Source organism: Tenrec ecaudatus, chromosome 11, assembly GCF_050624435.1.
Source record: "Tenrec ecaudatus isolate mTenEca1 chromosome 11, mTenEca1.hap1, whole genome shotgun sequence".
NCBI lineage: Eukaryota > Metazoa > Chordata > Mammalia > Afrosoricida > Tenrecidae > Tenrec > Tenrec ecaudatus.
In genome coordinates this window covers 7,281,985-7,303,294 of record NC_134540.1, presented here as the reverse complement: position 1 = coordinate 7,303,294, position 21,310 = coordinate 7,281,985, and the positions used below count along the sequence as shown (strand labels likewise).

Sequence of the window (21,310 nt, the reverse complement as noted above, 5' to 3'; positions counted from 1 at the left end):
GCCATCTGCTTCCATGGAGATTTTCAGCCTCAGAAACTCTCTGTCGCTGCCCTGCCCTCCCCTGTAGGGTTGCCAGAAGTGGGGTCCATCCAAACGCTGTGGGTTTGGTGGGGTTTGGGTGATGCTGTAGCCGGCTGAGGAGAGAGCTTCGCTGCTGGACTAGACTGAATCCAAATGTTAGAAAGAAACTGGGGGCCGGCAGCACGGTCTTGGACCAGCCTCTTCGCCCTGCCTCGTGTTTTGCCGGCAGGAAGAAGGAGAGGGCCTGAGGACTTGGATGGGAGAGACCCACATGGCCGTGCTCTGTTTCACGCACCTGGCCTTCTCTGCCCACTGGGTGGCCAAACGCAGCCACAAGTGCCAGAGGCGGGGACAGATCCACACTTCCGGGCCTCCAGGAAAACAAAGTGCGGGGCTACGAATCTTGACAGCCCTGCCTACCCCTGGGGCGGAGGAGCCAAGGCATCGTCTCCCTCTGCTCTTCTTCAGTAGCCTCTGTGCTGGCCCTGCGTATCAAATGGTGACCCAAACAAGTTGCCCTGGGCCCATAGAGCTCCCCAATGAAGAGGGCCAGATGGTTAGAATGAAAAGTCCCCGGATCTCAGTTCAGGAATCCTGGTGGAGCAATGGTTAAGCACTGGACTGCTAACCCCCAAAGTCAGCGGTTCAAACCCAGCCGCCACTCCCGGGGGAACGATGAGACAGCATCTGCTTGTCTAATGATTTCCAGCCTCGGGAACAATATGGGGCAGTTCTACTCTGCTCTGTAGGGAGGGTCGCTGGGAGTCCAGTCGATTCAACAGCAAAGGATTTGAGTCTTCGTCGGAGCCTTGCATTTAATCTGCGAGGGCCAGTGAACCCTGCTTCCAAGGAATGTGCTAACCACCTAATGTCCTTGTCACGGAATGCTCTAGCAAGCGGATTCCAAGTGCTTACCCCTCAGGAGACACAGGCTGCAGGTGTTGAGAGCGGCCCGGGTTGGCGTCTGTCTAAGCCCTGTGCCAGCAAAGCCACTCTAAATTCACACCACATGGGCAGCGGCTGGGGCCTCCTCTCCGCACTGCTAAGGGCACCGAGTGGGTTGTGGATGGTGCCAGACTGAAATGGGACAGTTGTGAGTAGCTTACAGTTATGCATCGGCCGAGGGGAGAGTATGCTGACCGCGCCATCGCTGTGTACTGCTGCCAAGGGCCTGCGTGTCATATAGGTGACTTCTCACACAAATGCATGCCCACGTGCGTATTTTATAGGAGGGACCGGAAGCCAAGGAGAGCATGCTCTAGCCTAAAGGCAGGACATGCCGTCGGGTTACGGCGAGGGGAGCTTTGCTCTGTTTTCCTGCATGAGACAGGAGGGCTGGATTCTGTTCTAACCCCTCCCATTCCATCCCATCCCCTCCCCTCCCCTCCTGTTAGCTTTGGACAGTCAGACTGATTCCACATATTTTGATTTTGCACCTTTGTGGCTCATTAACTAATGAGTTATATGTGTGGCCGCTCACCAGAAGGTTTCCTGTTCAAATCCAGCCAGTGATTCTACAGGAGAGAGGCAGGGTGGCAGGAGTCTGTAAAGAGTTTCCCCTGGAAGCCCCTGTGGGGCAGGCCTGCTCAGTCACGTGAGGTCGCTGTGGGTCTGGACCTGCTCCATCGCACCCAGCAGCAGCAGCTGGAGGGAAGTTGCTGATACGCTAGAGACCAAACACCAAACTCCCCGCCATCGAGTCAGCGTCAGCTCAGAGGGGCCCTACAGGGCAGAGTAGAGCTGTCCGTGGAGGGTTCTGAGACTGTCACACTTCATGGGAATAGACAGCTGCCTCTGGACTCCTACGGAGTAGCTCAGGACCCCACAGTTAGAAGCCCAACATAAGCATCGATGCCAGCAGGGTTCCTTACTGATGGAAGGACTTTTATAGCTTATCAATACAGCTATATTCTTCTTTTATTCAAATCATTGTATTGGGGACTCTTACAGCTCGTATCACAATCCATACATTCATCCATTGTGTCAAGCGCATCTGTACCTACATTGCCATCATCATTCTCAAAACATGTTCTTTCTACTTGAGCCCTTGGTATCAGCTCATTCCCACCCCCTCCTTCATTTGACCCTTGATAATTGATTTTTTTTAACGTCTTACACTGACCGCTGTCTCCCTTTACCCACTTTACTGTTGTCCATCCCCCTGGGAGGGGGCTATATGTCAATCATTGTGATTGGTTCCCCCATTCTCCTCCCACCTTCCCTTTACCCTCCTGGTATCACCACTCTCATTGTTGGTCCTGAGGGGTTCATCTATCTTGGGTTCCCTGTCTTTCCAGCTCTTATGTTTACCAGTGTACAAAGGGCTATGTTTCATATGGCCCATCAAGTCGACCGTAAAAAGCCTTTTTTATAAAATACGACATTCAGATCTCTTGCATGCAAATAACCAGAAGTGGTTTCTAGACTCCCAGATTCCTAAGCCGTCTTAGCAAACAGTATCTCAGAGAGACTGCCTCTCAAATCATCTCCTCTAGTGACTATTCCGCCCACTGACAGCCCAGGCCCGCAGCAGTCTTTGATGTGTAGTGGGGGAGAGCTCAGCTGTATTCACTTCTCTGCCCCACAGACTATGAGGAAATACCTCTGACCGTCACGCGTACACAGAATGAAAGTCAGAGCGGCCTGAGGAGGTGTAATGAAGTGAGAGGAGAGCGATGCATTGGGGATGGGGGTGACCACGCGCTTCTCTGAGGTGTTATTTGAATGAGCCCCGGCAGGCTCTGATAGGAGAGAGGTGGGATGGGGCACTAACTGGAAGACAGCGCCTCGGTAGGGCACTCTGCCATGATCCACCGAGTGGGAATTTTGCTGCTTGAAGGACATTCCAGGGGAAAGGTTAGTATGTTCACTGGAGTCCGTTCTGGACTTAGGGCGACCCCGTAGGACAGAGTAGACCTGTTCCATAGGGCTTCCTAGGGTGTCATCTTTGCAGGAGAAGACTGATGGGTCTCCTGTCCCATGGAGGCACTGGTGAGTTCAAATCACCCACTAGAGAAACCAATCCAGTGACATTCATACATACTTAGGAGAAAACTTTATAGCAAGAAGTTACTCTATATGAAGAAGACATCCCAGCCTAGTCCAAGTCAAGTCCACATGTCCGATAATACTCCATAAGTCCCTCCTGAGACTCACGCAGCCACATGCACTGAGGCAGAATGCAGGAAGATCACAGGCCGGCGGGTGCAAAGTCCTGTGGATCCAATGGCGGTGGCAGCCTCTCAGGCGCTCACAGCTACCAGAGTCAGCCATCAGGGAGGGGAAGGCAGTGAGAGGGAGGGTCCCAGGACCCTCCTTATGGGAAGGCCACGCCTGCAAGAAGTCGCCATCAGGCTGCGACCTGATTGACAGGTTGACTACCACCCCTGTGCTATTATATATCTCCAAGTAGACATGAAATCACGCGACTGCCACACCCACTTTGGGTTCATGGCTGATGATTAGCCATTGTGCCACCGGGGCTCCCCAGGAAACCTGGGAGGAGGTCAAGTCAGCCAAGCAGGAGTGCTGCCATCTCATGCTAAGGAACTTGAACTTGAGAGACAGTCGGGGGAATCATCAAAAAAGAGCAGACTTACTGGTCTGATGATAGGGACTGGTGGGTCCCTGAAGGCTGTGAACCTTGGGCACCCTTCAAGCCTGAAAGGAAGTCCGTCCACCCCCTGGGATCACCTTTCATCTGCACAATAGACAGGTGCGTATGAAGTGCATCCTAAGAGCGGGGTGCAGCTTAGGCCTCAGTAAAGTCAACCATAAGGGCCCCAAGCAAAGGGTAGCAAGTGCCCCAAACCAAAGCCCAGAAGGCAGGAAGGCTGAGGGCTGGACACAGAAAACCGAAGGCAGAAGCAGGAAGAGTGGCTGCCCCCTTGAGGAGGCGACGACTCCTCCCACGAGACAAGATGGATGGAAGCTGTTGAACGGAAAGCTGTTCCACTGTTTGATGCTCATCCTAACCGTAGGAAAACATTTCAATTAAAACAGGTTATGAGTGGGAGCCACTAGATGGCCGCAGGTTGGATTTGGCTATATTGATAGTATATAAATCTATATCTATATATGTGCATACATTTATATGCACCTCCCACTGTCATATGTTGTATACCACTTACACGGGTTCCCAAGGCTGTAAGTCTTTAGAGGAGCAGTTCATCTCGCTCCCGAGGAGTGGCTGGTGGTGGATTTGAACCACTGCCATTCTGGAAATGCAGATGCCTTGGTTGTGCAAGGGTGGGGCTTTCTACTCCCGTAGAGAATGACCGTCTCAGAAACCCACAAGGCCAGTTCTACCCTGTCCTGTAGGGTCACTGTGTGTCGGCACTGGCTCGATGGCAGGGAGTTTGGGTGGCGCAGTGGTTAGGTTCTTAGCCACTCAGTGAAAGATGCGCAGATGGAACCCATGAGCGGTGCCTCTGGAGAAAGGCCTGACATTCTGCTGAGGCAAAGACTTTTGTTGGTAGGTGCTGTCAGATTGGTTCTGATTCATCGAGACCCCGTGCAGAACAGAAGGAGAGTTGGCCCCATTTTGCACCGTGTTGGCTGCCATTGTTTGAGCCTCTGGTTGCAGCCACTGTGTCGGTCCAGTTCAGTGGGCTGACATTCTGCGTCACCAAGCATGATCATGTTCTTCAACATGCATTGGCTGCTCCTGGTAAGCATCCCCTGTCCATGGGATGAGGTCTCATCCTCCTCTGTTCTAAGGAACTGTCTGGCTGAACCTTGGAAGCCCTGTGGAGCTGTTTCACTCTGCCCGATGGAGCCCCGGTGACACTGTGGTGCAGTCATTGGACTACCTAACCATAAGGTCTAGGTCAGTAGTTCAAGCCCACCAGCCACTTACAGGAAGAAAGCTGAGGCTATCTGCTCCTATGAAGATGTAAAAGTCCTGGAAGCCCGAGGGAACCATTCTACCCTGTTCTGTCGGTTGCTGTGTATCAGAATTGACTCTCCGTTTGTTGTGTTGTTTTGACACATGGTTGCTATAAGTCAAGAACACACGCAACAATAGAATAAGCCACTGAGAAGACTTGAGATGGTTCCAGCAAGGTCACCCAAAGTGAAGAGGTTTGAGGGAGCTCCCGACTAAGAGCAGACTACAAAGAAGGAATCGTGTTATTCAAAAATCTGATTAATAGTTGTACTGATTGGATATAATCCTATCACAGACCTCACTGGACATCGAGGTAGATCACGAAATGTCCTTTTCGATGACGAAAGCGACACCATTCCTCTTGATAACCCGTGCCCAGTGTCGTCAGCCATCTGACGGTCCGATTCAGAATGGCCAGTGCCAGTCCAGTTCAGCTCATGCATGCAGAGCTTCCCAGGAGCCTGCGTCCACACAGACTGCCGCGTCTCGCTCCTGAGCAGCAGGCACCGGGTTTCCTTTGGAAGCTGAGTACGTAGCACTGCACCGCCAGGGCGCCTTCTTAAGAAGGGGGGCTTCGACAGCAAGACAGTGCTCTTGGGTCCCTCCATCAATGGATGAAGAAGAACAATAGGGCCTCTCGGCGGGTGCTGCCCAAACGTAGGGTGCAGTTCAGTCGTCATTCCCGAAATAAAACCCCAAACGAAAGAGAAATTTCAAAAGACGTCCATGGAGCTGGGATGCTGTTTTCTTAAAAAAAAAAAAAAAAAAGTAACCTTCTTACTATAAATAGTAAAATTCTAAACCGATTTCATTGGCAATAAGAAATTAGTCAAGGAAGCCTGCCACCACTGTATAATTCAACATTGTTTGGGAATGTTTAGCAACTGACAAGAAAATTAAATAAATTTTGGAAAAAATGGAAACTATGTGCTTGTACAAACATGCTCATAAGAGTGTAGGTATGCACATGTCCTCATATGACTGTGTATCTCAAAAGCCCCAAAATATATTCATAAAGAACTGCTCTGTTTATAAGGGGATTTTCAAGGTGAGCAGAGGCAGGATAAATATATAAAGATCAGTATCTTTTTTTTTCTATCTTAGCATTAATGACCTGTGAAAACGATGTGTTACTTCGGAGTGATTTTTCACAGTACTGACATTAAAACGGGGTGAGGGGGGGGCATAATGGCGCAGTGATGAAGCGCTCGCCAGCCTCACCAAAAGGTTGGTGACGGGTGGTCCAAAGCCACCCGCCACTCCTCGGCTCAAAGATGCGACAGTCCGCTTCTCTCAAGACGGCAGCCTTGGAAACCCAGCGGGTCAGCTCTACTCCGTCATCGATCGATCGAGGGTGCTGTGAGTCCAGATCGATATGATGGCAGTGGGTTTGGTTTGGGGTTCCCTTGAAAACAACCTAACATCTCATCACTGACAGATGCAAACAACAATGAACCCAAGGGAGGCATCGTCTCTCCTACGACAAGACTAAGCATCGCAAACAAGTTGCTTCTCCTGAAGTGAGTTCAACTGGTTCCGAATAGGATCTCAACCGGTGATTTCGTTTTTGTGGAGGGGAGGGGTTGGGTCAGGTACTGTTAAGGTATACAAGGAATGACCCCATGTCTGACAGTATAAATGCAAGAAACATTCACAGAAGGACGACCCTAAAGATAGACTTATTTTCATTAACATCAGACTGTCCTATTAAAAGAGAAATAAAACACGTGCCTGCTGACATCCACTTGCTTCCAACTCACAGCAAGCCCGAAGGACACAGGAGAACTGAACAAGACGGTACATATTTACGGAAGCAGACTAGTACATCTTTCTCCTGGGGAGTGGACTGCGGGTTCGAACCACCAACCTTTCAGTTAGTGCCTGACTTTTTAACCACTGTGCTGTCAGAGCTCCTTGACCATACTGCAAAGCCCCTCCCACCATCCAATCATACGGTCTTGGCACAGAACTTGACAAATGAGCCTGAGACTCTAGAACCAGATCGCAGCCTGCATGAGAAGTCAAACTGCCAAAGAAAGCATTTCCATCTTGTGGAAACCGTTTTTATTAATTAATTGTGCACTCCCAATTGGCTCTCCATCTGGAAGAAAGTAAAACTGGCTTCCTATCGCATACGGTCTACCAAAATAAATTCCAGATGTATTAGAGACTGACTGTGAAAAACAAAACCAGAGGGACCCTCCAAGAACCTTCTGGAAAATGCCATGGTAAGTTCCAGGGAAAGGAGACGTTCTTAACCACAGGCAGACGCTCCAAAACCATCCTCCTCGACTGCGTCAAATCCCCAAGCGTTCAGATGGCAAAGGAAGCCAGAGAGAAAGCCAGGAGACAAAGGGTGCATTCGGAGGCGGCTTTGTAACATGAAGACCAAGTTGATCTCTATTTTACAGAGAGAACTCTTAGCAAAGAGGAGAAGCTAGGAAGAGAGAAATGGGCACGGGACCTGCATACACTTTTGCAGAACTTCAAATCCACCAATGGCCTACAAATGGAAAAGATGCCCTAACTCCATGGTAGTTAGGGAACTAGAGATGAGTTAAAGTTCAGGTATCGTGGCTCTAGTATTTTTCTCCCAGACTGGACCCTAATGATTGTTCCTTTGGACAGTAATAAAATGTAATTTGGAAGACAGAGGGGTGCTGACCCAAGCCATGGTGTTGTCGTTTGTCTTGTGTGCATGTGACAGCTGGACGTTGAGTAAGAATCGATGCATTTGGATTGTGGCGCTGGAGAAGAATATTGAAAGCTCCATGGACTGCTAAGAGGACAAACTCATCTGTCTTGGAAGAAGTCCGGCCCGAGCGCTCCTTCGAGCCAAGGATAGCGAGACTTGTCTTACAAACTTGGGACGTGGTGCCAGGAGAGACCAGCCTCTGGGGAAGGGCTTTGTGCTTCGCACAGTGGAGGGGCAGGGAAACAGAGGGCGTTCCTCAGTGAGATGGATCGGCACAGTGGCTGCACCACAGGCTCAAGCACAGGAATGATTGTGAGGAAGGCACAGGACCGGGCGGTGTTTCGTTCTGCTGTGCACGAAGTCGCTGTGAGTCAGAAGGGACTCGGTGGCACCGAGCAGCAGCAGTGCGACGTCCAAGCAGAGAAGACGGTCACTGCCTTCCTGCCTGCCAGGTGAGTCAAGGTCGATAGCGGCCAGGCGGAACCTCTTCTCCTTTTACCCAGCAGTCCTACGCCTATAAAAACAAAAGAACAAGCACATATGTTTCAATAGAGTGTAATTTTGTGGTGTCCAAGACTGGGGGACGGAATGAAAGCCTACCATTGACTCATGGTGGAAAAGTTGTGCATGTCCCTCCCATGAATTATTATGCAAGGCTGAAGAAGACTATTAGTGCCAAGCCCCACAGATGGGGTGGGATCACCACGATGTATTGTTTTGTGAGATAACTGATGAAGAAAAATGCGTACAGCACCCTCCACTTGGAAAGCAAAGCACGAATCCCCCAAGTCTACACATTTACATGTGGTATGCCCTAAAACCCAAACCCACTGCCACCGAGTAGATCCCAACTCACACAGATTCTATAATGGGTTTCCAAGACTATCAAATTGATAGGATACATCTTTAGAGGAGCAGACAGCCTCGTTTTTCTTCCTCAGCTTGCCTGCCGGCTTTGAACTGCCCACCTCAAGGTTCGGGCCCAATGTCTAGCACACAGTGCCATCACAATGCTATCGACAAGATGAGACTAGGATAGGGCATGCATGCTAGGTCTGGGGATCCCTGAGTGGTGTACACAGTTAACACAGTCAACTAACGGAAAGATTGGAGGTTTAAGTCCACCCAGAGACACCTAGGATGGAAGACCTGGGGAGCTACTTCCCAAAACCCTAACTCTTAAGACCCTGATGGCACAGTGGGCTACGCATCGAGCGGCCAACCACAGAGGACCAGTTCAAACCCACCAGCCACTCCATGGGAGAAAGACAGGGCTGTCTGCTGCGACGTGGATTTAGATGAGAAATCTGCAGGGCCACTTCTACCCTGTTCTGTAGGGTCACGGTGAGTTGTGGAGTTTTGCTTGAAATCCCGTGGAGCACAAGTCTACTCTGACCCACCTGGGGTTCCAGGAGTCTAAAGCTGCCCATAGGCAACTGATGATTAGCCTCCTGTCGGGGAGATGTTGAAGTGGCTACGTCAAACCCGGAGGATAGAAAGTAGAGATGGCAGTGGGAACAGAGTCCATGACACCGCCCGTGTGCGTTATGGGGGATTCTGAAGACGAGGGTCGGTCATAGGGCGGCGAGCTGATCTCCTTAGATGCCCCTTCCTTCAGTCACTCCCCGGCTCACTTATTTCCACTGTTGTAAGGGAAGTGGGCATAACCACTGTGGCCCCAGCTCTGCATGTTTATCTCCTGGAAAGTTCTGGAAGGCCTTGAACTCCATGGCGGCTTTCCAATCCGCCTCTGGCTGAGTGTTTTATGGGTCTTACTCACCACCCTGCAAGGGCTTCTCCCTGACAGCCTTCTTTCTCTGGCTCATTGCCTCCGTCTGCAAATCACCGGCTGGAGTTGCCCGTTCAGAGCCCTCTCCTGAACCAGGCGGCCAATCCCCATGGACTGGAGAACTCAGTAGGTTGCCGGGTAAGAATTTGGCCCACCACAAGGTCTTGGTGCATCAAAATAGACTCAATGGCCGTGGGTTTGGGTTTGCACATCATCTTGGTGAACCATCTCCAGAACCAAAGAGAACGAAGGGGGGGTCACAGGGTACCCCGTATTGAAATGCCACAAACCCCTTCTTTAGCATCTGGTGTCAGCCCTCTCAAACACAGAGTGGCCGAGCCGCATTCCTCCTGCTCCTGAGTGGATTTTCCCTCCCCACAGCCCGAGAGAACAGAATCAGGCTGCTGCCTAGGGTTGCCTCGGCTGTAATGTGCATGGAAGCTGACTGCCACATCGTCTCCCGCTGTGTGGACACCTGCATCAGACCATCCACCTTTCGGTTAAGCAGCCCAGCGCTCAACCCACTGCAGAACCAGGGCTCCCTCGCTAGAGTAGAGGTCAAAGGGAAAGTCTAGAAGGCAGGCTTCTTCTGCCTCAAGAATTCCTTGTTCACCTGGAGCTGCCGTGGTCTGGTCTCCAGCCTAGCCTCCCCGGTGCCCTCAGCTAGCCGCCCTGTGTGCTGTGGAGTGTTCGAGTTGTCTTCCACACCCCCACATCCATTCACGCCTGAGACTGTTGGGGTCTCCACACAGGGGGCTGATTCCTTTGCCTCTGTCACCCACATCTTGGGTCATCGTGCCAGACTCAAGGGTGCACAACCTTGTGGGTCAGTCTGCTGTTCTGTGGGCCAAGAATCCTTCCTTGAATCTCCCTTCTCCTTCTCCATTTCCTTCCCCATTGATAACCTGACCCAAACCAAACTCACTGCCATCGAGTTGACACCAATTCACATTGAGCCTGTCAGACAGGGCAGAACTGCCCCTGAGTTTCTGGGACTGTAACTGTTTCCTGGAGTAGAAAACTTCGTCTTTCTCCCTCGGGGTGGCTGGTGTCTTTGAACTGGTGACTTTGGGGATTGCAGCCCAATGTGTAACCACCATGCCACCAACGTTCCCTAGAGACTTGATAGACCACTAGATACAGTCACATGCAAGACTCACGACCCTCCCTCACTTCTGCAGTGGACTGAGTTCCTAGAGCTGAAAGACTGTCCTTCCTTCCCCCTTTCCGCTTCCTTATTTCTTTCCCTCCATCTCCCTCTTCCTGCCTCCTTCGAATCTCTACATTTTGGGTTCTGATCATAGTATCTGCCCCAGAATTTCTCCTCGGCAAATGCCCCGGAGTGACTAAGTGGATGAAATGCCCTGGCCTCCGTGAACTTGCTGTGTGGCATCCATCTGGGCCGGGCAAGCCCGCGCCTCGCGGAGCTGGTGGGAAGCAGGACGCCGTCTCGGGAGACACACTAAATCACCAGTGGTTCCACCCAGGGAGATAGCGGTTCATCTGGCAAGATTTGGCAACCAAGCGGGTCTCTATTATACTCGTACTCTGCGTTCAGGGCATTCATTTGATGCTGGTTAGGGATCGAAACAGCCTTTTATTTCTTTTGTTTGTTTGGAGGGTGTCTGGAGAATTGTGAATCATGGAGTCTCGGGTTGGGGCTTGACTTAGAAATGAAGTCATCATTCCATAGAACTGAAACACTCACTCTGTGTGAATGAAGAAGGAAAAGGGGGAATAAAAATCTTCTAATGGGTCATTGTTCTCTGTGTAGATTTTCACGGCCCTGCCACCCTTCACTCTGGGAATCTTCGAGAGATCTTGTACTCAAGAGAGCATGCTCAGGTTTCCACAGCTCTACAAAATTACCCAGAATGCCGAAGGCTTCAACACCAAGGTAAATACAACTGTGCCACCCAGGTGTCCCCTAAGCCTCGTCTTCTAGCCCTAGGCATTTGACCGGGAGAGAGCCGAAGCTTCCAAGAAAAAAGAAATTATTGAAAAGCAATGAGAAAATATAGCCCTCCCCAGTTGATAGAGCAAAGTCATTGAACCAGAGAAGCCAGCCTGGGAAGGAGGTGGCCCAGTTGAATGTGAAGTTTCTCTCAACTGGAGTTTGTCGACACCTTTCCTTGTCTCCGCAGCTTCCTCTGGGATTGACGTGGGCAGCCACCTCCATGACCCCACTTCCTGAGAGATCACCCCTCAGGGGAGGCCCTTCCCACTTTCCCAAAGCCCTGTGAGCCCCACCGAGCCCCCCAGCCACAGGTGGGTGGGTGGCTCTTCATCCACAGGCAAAGCGTTCTTGTGACAAAGATTCAAATCAGTTGTCAACACAGGGACCCAGGCAGACATGGACATTTTTCTTCAGGCTACAGAATCAGAAAAGATAAATCAACTAGACCAGGGGTCGGCTGACTGCGGCTCAGGATGAAAATAGAAAAAAAAATAGTTATGAAGAAAATAGCACTTAGGGGAGATCGAAGCAATACCGTACACACCATTCTCTCGTGACATTTTATTTCAGAGCATCGTGGGCCACAAAAAATTACCCAGGGGGCTGCATGCGCCCCGCGGGCCGTCAGTTTGACACCCCTGATCTAGACCAACAAGGGAAACCTGTGTTGATAATCCCCTGAGGTGACACAGCAGGAACTGGCTTAGGGGTTAAATGGATTTCTTAATCTTTAACGATAAAGAGTACCTGGCCTCTAGTCGGCTGGCCACTGCACCGAGTAGAAGAAGCTTGAGGGCCACCAGCCAAAGCACATGGACTGTGTGCATGATGGACAGAGGGCGCATGAGACACACACCCGACCTGGCATGTGTTTGTCCTGGTTTGGGGTGCAAGGCAGGATCGGAACGGTTCAGTGACTTAGTTCAGTTCAAATCCCAGGACTCCCAATGTGCTTGGGCAGCTCCTGGGGCTTTGGTAAAGATGACAGGGGGACCTCGCCCTTCAGTCCCCTGAAAGCTTTGTCTGAGAGTCGGGCACTGCTCAGCACTGCTGGGTTTATTCTTGGGAAAGTGTGATAACCACACCACTAAAACCCCAGCGGTCCTGCTGTCCTGCCGTCCTCCACACCCGACGAGGCATGGGCGATTCATTGGCCATGCCTTGTTACGACGGTTCTTGCCAGCGGCAACGCACGGCCCGTGGGCTCTTGACTCTCTGCACCCACTGTTTTCTGTAGTCTGAAGTCAAGGCCACAGGAGGCAGAAAGCCACAGTAGAGAACAGACTGCTGTCAAAGGCTGCGGAGTTGGAAGCGACCTGAGACCTTTGTGCAGGCCCCTGTCTCAGAGAGATTGCTGTTGTTCAGAAGCCAGGGAAGGATGGGGAAGAAAGAACATTGTGTGTGAAGGAGGCTCTCCTTCTCTGAATCGTTTCTCACTACTTCCGGTTGCCTCCTCCCACTGCTTAGCATCAGACCATAGGACAGGTCCCAGGCCAGCGAGTAGATTTTTCTTTTCCGTTTCATCCGACTCGAATAATTCTGTCTTCTCCACGGTCGAAAGGACGATGGAAACGCACCTATGAGATCCTGGCATGACCTTCACTTTAAACATGGGGTTCCTTTTCCTTTTGACCTCCTAAGCATTCCAACAAAGGGAACCCTCCAATGGGCATGATCTTTTCGTCAACACCAGAGAAGCGGAAGGGACTCCAGTCACATCCGAGCATGAGAACGTTCTAGAAGAATGTGCGTGTCAGATACTTTCCAGGCTTCCAGAAAGGGCCCATGTTCCGAACTCACGTTCCAACTGGGGACAGATGGTGTGCTTGTCTCCGAGGAAGTGTGTGTGTGTATATTATATATATATATATATATATATATATAAAGTTAGGTCCTTGTTAATACGATCTGGAGATGGGCCAGCCATTTGTAAGTGGGAAAAGAAACAATAAACTCCAAGAATAATAAGCGCCTTTTGGGGGGCGGCGGGTGGGGTGAGCAGCACCCTGCCGGCGTCTTCACAATGAAGGGCTTGTGGGGAGTTGTGTGGAGGTCAAACGTCACGGGCCGCGGCTGACTCCTGGTTTGTTTTCCCGTAGGTCTTTTGGGGTCACTGTATCAACGCCTTGGTCCACTCCCTCATCCTCTTCTGGTTTCCCATGAAAGCGATGGAGCACGGTAACGGCCTCATGATTTTAACTGTCAACAGTCTGCCCGGTCAGCTTTCGGGTCTCCCGGGGGTCAGTGGGTTCAGTTTTCTGTTTCTGGTGCTACAGAGCTAGGGATCCCGAGAACAAACTTCAGAGCCAGGGGTGGGGTGGGGGACCTCGAATCTCAATGACAGTTAGTCCCTGGCCTCTAGCCCGCAGCTCTCGTCAATTCTGTCCGTGAGGAGCCACTTCTTTATGGCTGACCAAGGAGCAAAATACTTAGGATTCTGACTTTATTTTTCAAGAAATGTTTGAGCCAGGGGACCCGCAGCTCCAGGCTGTAACGAGATGCCCGGGCCTCCGGTGTGTGGGTCTGAAATTTCCTTTGAGTACTTTGCGCTTGTATTTCCCGAGCCTCACATACCTAGCTTGAGAATCTGTCAAACTTTCCTAGGACATCTGTCAAAACTCCCGGAGAGATGCTCAGAGCCTGTAGCTCGTTCCCTTACTGCAGTGACTTCACCTGGAGCTAGACCCTTCCATGCGATCGTTCGAAGACCACCCCTCCGCTGGGACTTAGGTGTTTCCTCTGGAGCGAGGAGAGGATGGGTGGGAATGATGGTCGGGTGTATCCACCCTTCAGAACACATCCCAAACCCTGCCTCTTAGAGCCGTTTCTTGAGCCTCCGAAACGGGAACTTATCACCAGACTGTCGCTCTTTCTTCCCTCTCAACAACTAATAAGTCCCCTGGGGAAATCTGTGCCAAGTGTGGACTGGGCCAGACCCCTGTTGTCGAAAGAATAGAATCTTTCCAAGCTTGTGTCTGATCCCTTTGTGCTTCAACCAGAAGCGAGTCCCTCTCACTGGTGTTCTTGAACCAAGGAGATGCTGGAAGTTAGCGAAAATGTGTCCACTTCCCATTGAAGATCGAGGCTCACCTTTTCGTTCGATCTCATCAGGCCGCCTTCTCCTTCCACGCTCCCTTAGTTGCTCCATTAAAATATGAAGCTGTCTGCCCCAAGCCCTAGACCCCAAACGACCTTCCAGGGGAATTGTTCACCTGGGCAGTGCCCAAGCTGGCCGGTGATTCAGCTTTCCTCGTGGCGGGTTCTGTTGAATTCAAGATGGTTTTACATGTAGCAGCTTAGGGAATGTGACTTTGTTCTAGAAGCCAGAGCACATACCTGGTGCCAGACGTGACAGTGATTGGGGAGGTGCGCAAGGTGCACCTGGACCCAGCCTGTCATATGTAGGAGACGATAGAGGCTAACTTTTACTGGCTCTAAGTCTGACCATGAGATAACTCCTTCCGCTCCAGCCATGGCGGTTGCCTTGGAAATGCTGGCCAGAAATTTTACAAGGGGACATCCACTGTCTGCTTCCAAAGGAACCAAGGTGGCCCCCACTGGTCGATCCAGCAATCCAGGGGATTTCTGATCCTAGAGTCATGATCATGCGTTCTGAGTTGGTCACTCCCAGTCTATGATGGAAGGCTATGGCTTGCCGGATCCTATGTGGAAACCCAAACACCCGCCTAGTAAGTTTAAGAAGAGGCGGCCTCCCGACAGTTGCCGGAGAGTTGGCTCTGACTCATAGCGCCTCCCTGCCTGCAGAGTAGAGCAGTACTCCGGAGGCTCTCGAGTGGCTCTTCTTTCTGAAGTGGGTCCCCACGCGTGATGTACTGAATTGTGCCCCCACCTCCAAATCGCGAGGGACTGCAGAACGTTCATGGGGAAAAAATCATTCCCACTCGCCACAGACTTCGGACGCCTATTCATGAGTCCCCTTGGCTAGCACGTGATTCACAAGACGTCTGGAATCCTCCTTCAATTTGTGCGGACGTGAGCATCCTGGATGCTGTAAGCCCTCACCTCTACAACGGTCACGAGGCAGGACCCAAGGGAGTGCATTCACGAGCCTGCAGGCCGAGGCTGCATCTGAGTCTCAGTATCCTCTGAGAGACGAAGGAGAGTGGAGAAGCCAGCAGAGCTAGAGACCTGACCGCAGTCTCCTGATGCCTGTTACCCCATCCCGACCGCACACGCTGGTGCGCTTCTTCCACGTGGGCTTGTTGCTTCTCTGCTACATGGCTGCTTGTTGAACTTCAAACCTTTAAGACCCCAGCCTGTGGACAATGAGACATCCCTTCACAGAAGGGTCACAGGAAGGGATGAGTCAACCTGAGCTCAGCATAGCACCAAAGAAACACACAATATTCCTCTGGTTCCTTGAGGCTTCCTCACCCCCCACTACCATGACCCCAGGCCTGCCTTTCTCTGAGGGCTAGACTGGAGCACGTGCACAGGTACAGATAAGAGATAAGAGCTCAGGACACATGGAATCCAGGAACAGGAATGGGAGTATGGATACCAGGAGGGTAGGAGGAATGTGGAGAGAGACAGGGAGGAACTGGGAACCAATTGCGATGATCTTCACAAAACCACACCCGTCCCCACCCATCACCCACCCCTGCAGGAGGACGAACAACAAAAAGGGAGACTGTGGTCAGTGTAAGCTAATGAAAATAATAATAATTTATAATTTATCAAGGGGTCACAAGGGTGGGAGGGAGGAAGAGAGGGGAGAAAGAGGAGCTGATACCAAAGGTTCAAATAGAAAGTAAATGTCCAGAAAATAATGATGGCAACATATACTTGATACAGTTGATGTATGGATTGTTATAAGAGCTCTAAGAGCCTCCAATAAAATTTTTAAAAAACAAAGAAATACTTGACTGCAACCAAGAGAGAAGGACCAACGGCAGGCACATCTTTAGGACCTGAGGTCCTTGCGCTCTGACCCTCCTAGACCCGGGGGTAGGCCGATGACAACCCTCATGGAGAGCCCCCAAGGAATGCTGGGCCCACAGACATTGAAAGAAGAGAGGACCTTCCTCCAGAGCCTGTGCTCACAATTCAAACCGACTTCATATACCAAAAAAATTATACACATCACAAACAGGAAGCAAATAAACAAAAAAACCCACAAAAATCCCAACCATAATGACTTGACAAAACAGAACTTCAATGAAAAAAAGCAAATATACATGTATCTATTACAAATTGAAGTAACTTTCAAATAGGTCCAAAGGGAGACCAAATGAGAAGCTATTTCATTTTAAAGTAACTACGTCTGCCCCCGTCGATTGCACAGTGCTCTCTGTCTGACAGTAAGGCTATCACACCCCTCCAGTGTGGTCACTGGGGGTTCACCGGAGGCAGAAGCCATGTGCAGACCCCGCAAATGGGTGTTGGGCTTCCGCTGTCAGCCACAGCCTTCTGTAAACCAGGTGTTCACAATTTAAACTCTGATCCATTCCCTCCTTTGGATTTGGATTTTCCAGTTTTTATTATAACTGCCAACAATTTAATTGTTTTATTACATTGCTTAAACCTTGAGGACAAAGGTCTTCCTTTATGACAAAAACCTACTGAGTGATGTTGTTTAAGGGGAAGAAAATCTCCACTATCCCTGTACTTAGCACAGACAAACAGGACGCCATCGGTGTTCTAACTCATTAGCTCTAATTCATTAACTTCCTCCACTTAGTCTGATGCGACCTTCCTAATGCAGTTCCTCATGTTGTGGTGACTCACCCAACCAGAAAATTATTGTCGTTGCTACTTCATAACTATTCATTTTGCTACTGTTATGAATCGGGCGACCTATATGAAAGGGTTGTTGACCCCCAAAGGGGTCTCGACCCACTGGTTGAGAACCTCTGGTCTAATGAGTATGCAAATCTAAAATGATTCCATCGCTGTTCATTAACCCTATTCACATTCATCATTTTTCTGGCCAGGACCCCGTGGTGGATTCTGATGTTAATAAGCCAGTGAACAACTGTGCGCCTAACCTTCAAAGCGTCTGCAGACTGGGGCGGGTGATGAGATCTGCACATGGCGCCCTCCAAGGAAAAAGCAGTGATAAGAACAAGAAAGGCCTGAAATAAAATAAAGTGCTGTCCCCTCTCAGAGGGCTGAGAACACCGCCTTTCACCTGTGATGAGACAAGGCTGCTTGGGGGAAGAAATAGTCAAGTCAGCCTTGAAGGCCAAGTGGCTAAAGCACTCCACTGTATCCAAAAGGCGGGTAGTTGGTACCCATCACCCTCTCCTTGGGAGAAAAGTGCGTCAGAGTGCTTCCATCAGGATGGCAGTCTTGGAGACCCCCTGGGAAGTTCTGCTTTGCCCTGTGAAGTTGCTATGAGCCAGAATCCGTCTGATAGCAGTGGGTTTTAATCACAGGAATAATTGGGCATCGGCATGGAAGTCCTGAAGAGTGTGGTTGCAGCTCACAAAAGCGGGGAGCAGGCTGGTCTGGTGTGGTCATTAGGGATTATGTCAACTCGACACTCCTGGTTAGGGGCGGAGCCAAACCTGTCAGTCAAGTTGGAGCCGGATGACGCCTTCTGGATATCCTAAGCCTTTTAGTAAAAGAGTGGGAGACCTTAGGAACTGCGTGCTCTGTCTGCCTTCCTGCCTGTTGGGACTCTACCTGCCTCCAGGGGTGGCCCCATGTGGGCTGCCCATGCTGAGAGCTGTTGGCGCCCTGCTACATGCCCATCAAACTTGAATCCATGGGACTCTGCCCTCACCAGCCTGCGATCTTCCTGCTCCCCATTCTGTGTCACCAGCACGTGCCTATGGGAGTCCGAAGAGGGGCTTCTGGACGAGCACTTGGACTTGTGTTGGACTGCGCTGGATACCTTCTTTTTTATAAGATTACGGTTGACATCAAGCTGTTTCTTATATACAGATGAAGCGCCACTAGATTGGTTTCTTCAGACAACCCAACCTCACACAGTTAGTGAGCCAGGGAAGAAAGCATTTTCTCCAAGGAATGGGAACATTCTGGAAAGAGGAGTAAGGGATGGAACAGGTAGCCAAGGAAGGTATGGAGCATGAAGGAGGAAGTTCATTCCTGGGAGGCCACAGAGCAAAGTACCCCTTCCCGGAGGCACGAGAACAAGGGCATGGCTCTCAGTGGGGTCTGGATGCTGCTTGATGATCTTGGTCAGATTGTGTTGAGCACTTCAGGTTGTTGATAGGAAATGTCAGTAGCCTCCCTTTCCCCTTCCACCCTCATTTTGGTGACCATAATGAAAGATCGGGACAAAGGAAAGCACTTTAAGAGCATGGGAACTGTGATCTAACAGAACACCTTCAGACCCATCCCCTAGCGCTGCCTGGTACTGTGTCTCAGATCCCTGCCTCTGTGCACGGGCTCCTCCAGGTTAGCTGGTAGTGTAGCTTGACCCAAGGCTAGGGTCCCCAGAACAGTGACATTCTGTCTTCCGACCCTGTGCGAATTTTGCCACAAAGCATCATGCATTTTCCTTGGAAATTCTCTTTCCCCCATCCATGGTCCATACGCCCGGGCCAGGAACGTTGGGCAATATCATTTTCGGAAATAAATATTTTGGAAAAGGTGTGGGCACGTCGTTCCTTGCACTAGAGTGCTTCCAAGAACTTTGCTTTGCTTATTGCAGCGTGGTCTGGAGAGAACTTTCAGAGCATTCTTCCGCTGTTGGAGTTTGGGATGATTCATTTCAAGTTTCAAAAAACTAACGTTTGGGGTTTTTTTCCACTCAAGCAACCAGTGGCTCTGATTTCTGCCAACTGCTGCCGCCCAAAACGTCCTCCCATGGTTTGCCTGCAGCTCCGCCCCCCCCCCCCCGCTGGGGTGAGGTGTAGGTGGAGGCCAGGGCTCTCGCCTTTGAAGAGGCTGCACCCAAGTTGGTGTCTCCAGTCCGCATGTGTGAGCCAACCCCCTGGAGACGCAATGGGCCAATTGGCATAAGCCGAGTGACCCTCTTTTCCTGTCAACGGGAACAATGTTCTGAAGTCTCTGGATGAAGTGCAGGAGGTGCCAATGGGATAGAGAGCAGCCCCGAAGGGAAAGCGCCTGTCTATAGCTTTTTCCTTGGTCATTCGCCCTAGTTCACATCCTGAACACCATGCTTACCCTCTTTATAAGGGTAAAACACAGTGTGTGGTTCTTGTTGCACCGGCAGGGATGAAGGAGCAGGGTCTCTCTAATTCTGGGGCAAAGGTTGTAGTACGCTTTCAAATCTAAACAGCGTTTCTGACCCCTGACAACACAAGTAGACACTGCAGAACTGCCCTTACAGAGCTGTAAGGGGACAGAGAACCTCTTTTTATCTTCTGCAGAATGACTGGCGGTTTCAGACTACTGAGCTTGCAGGTAATGGCCCAACTCATAGCTCACAACACCACCAGACTCCCCTTTTCCATCTACATAAATATTTCTCTTTAAAAAGTCCTGTGGAAAATCGCACTTATTTTAGACACTGACATAACCATTCCTGTGCTCTTCCCATGGCATTGTTGGGTCGCTTTAAAATTACTTATAAAAATTACTTATGACCCTTATTCTGTGGCTTTAAATACAGTTGTTTTCCATCGTGTGCATTTTGATAATGTGCATTCTTTTACTTTAAACTAGATTTTGGAAAGCTGCCTAGTGTTCTCTGAAATTGTCATTTCCTTTTTTGTTGTTGTTTTTGTTTTATTGGGGTCTCTAACAGTTCTTAAGACAATCCATCCATCCATCCATTGTGTCAAGCACTTTTGTACATATGTTGCCATCATCATTTTCAAAACATTTCCTTTCTACTTCAGCCCTTAGTATCAGCTCCGCATACCCCGCTTCCCCATCCTCCTTCCCTCATGAACCCTTGGTAAATTATAAATTATTTTCATATCTTACATCAACTGCTGTCTCCCTCATCTACTTTTCTGCAGTCTGTCCCTGGGAGGGAGTTATATGCCAATCATTGTGATATGTTCCCCCCTTCTCTCATCTTCCCATTCCCCTCCTGGTATAGCTACTCTCATTACTGGTCCTACAGAGTTTATCTGTCCTGGATTCCCTGTGTTTCCAGCTTTTACTTGTAAGTCTATTCCTTGTGACCCTTCTGGAAGGGGATGTCAAATTTTCTCCAGATGGGCTTTGGGTCTCCATTCCACCAGCCCCTTTATTCACATAGATATGATTTTTGGTTTTGGTTCTGTTGCCTGATACCTGATCCCATCGACACCTCATGATCACACAGGTTAGTGTGCTGCTTCCATGTGGGCTACATGACCCCAATTCTACCTTAAAGATCCAGAGCATGTACATGGAAATTGTAATTCCTTGTGCTCAATTATTCAAGTACTGCGGGGAGGGGAAGAAGGGGTAACTCCCTCATTGGAGAGGAAAATCAAACCGAACCCAGAAGAACCAGATGGTGCCGGCTACCACTGACCAAAATGTTATCGCCATAGAGGGTCCTGGATAAGGTGTGAAAAAAATAAAATAAAATGTGGAACAAAATCCCAAATCATAAAAGAGAATTAATCAGAAGGGCTGGTAGAATTTCCAAGACGGTGGCCCTTAGTCTCCCCTCTGGTTTAGCCCTCGCCCCCATGGCTCAGTTTTCAGTCGAACAATGAAGAGAGCTCTATGGTGAGCAGTAATACCAGGGAGGTACGCTCTCCCGAAAATTGAAGAGCAAAAGGGCATCACCCAGCTCTCAGATGCACAGGAGCCCGTTGGAAACCCCATGGCGTGGGTCAAGCACATCCTAGTCCTCAAAATGACATCTTTGCTTTTGCTTAAAGCGATATGTACTTGATTCCTCAACTGCTGCGGTGGATCTGAGTAAAATAAAATCCTTGACAACTTCAGTGAAAAATAAAAAAACATCCCAAGGGCAGCACTTGCCCACAGACAGACGCCAGAAGTCAAGAAGGGGCGAGAAGGAAGAAGGGATGGAGATGGGAGACACGGGGAAGGCGTGGG

The 21,310-nt window shown here is 50.1% G+C and overlaps 1 protein-coding gene across 2 annotated transcripts in view; it reads left to right on the top strand.

Annotated features, from left to right (window-relative positions):
• Positions 1–21,310, top strand: part of LOC142461636 (phospholipid-transporting ATPase IB) — a 481,622-nt gene that overhangs the window by 311,929 nt on the left and 148,383 nt on the right. For both annotated transcript variants that reach the window (XM_075563588.1, XM_075563587.1), the window contains 2 exons: positions 11,168–11,290; positions 13,450–13,528. In XM_075563588.1, coding sequence (XP_075419703.1) covers positions 11,168–11,290; positions 13,450–13,528 — 202 coding nt within the window. The remainder of the gene's footprint in view (positions 1–11,167; positions 11,291–13,449; positions 13,529–21,310) is intronic.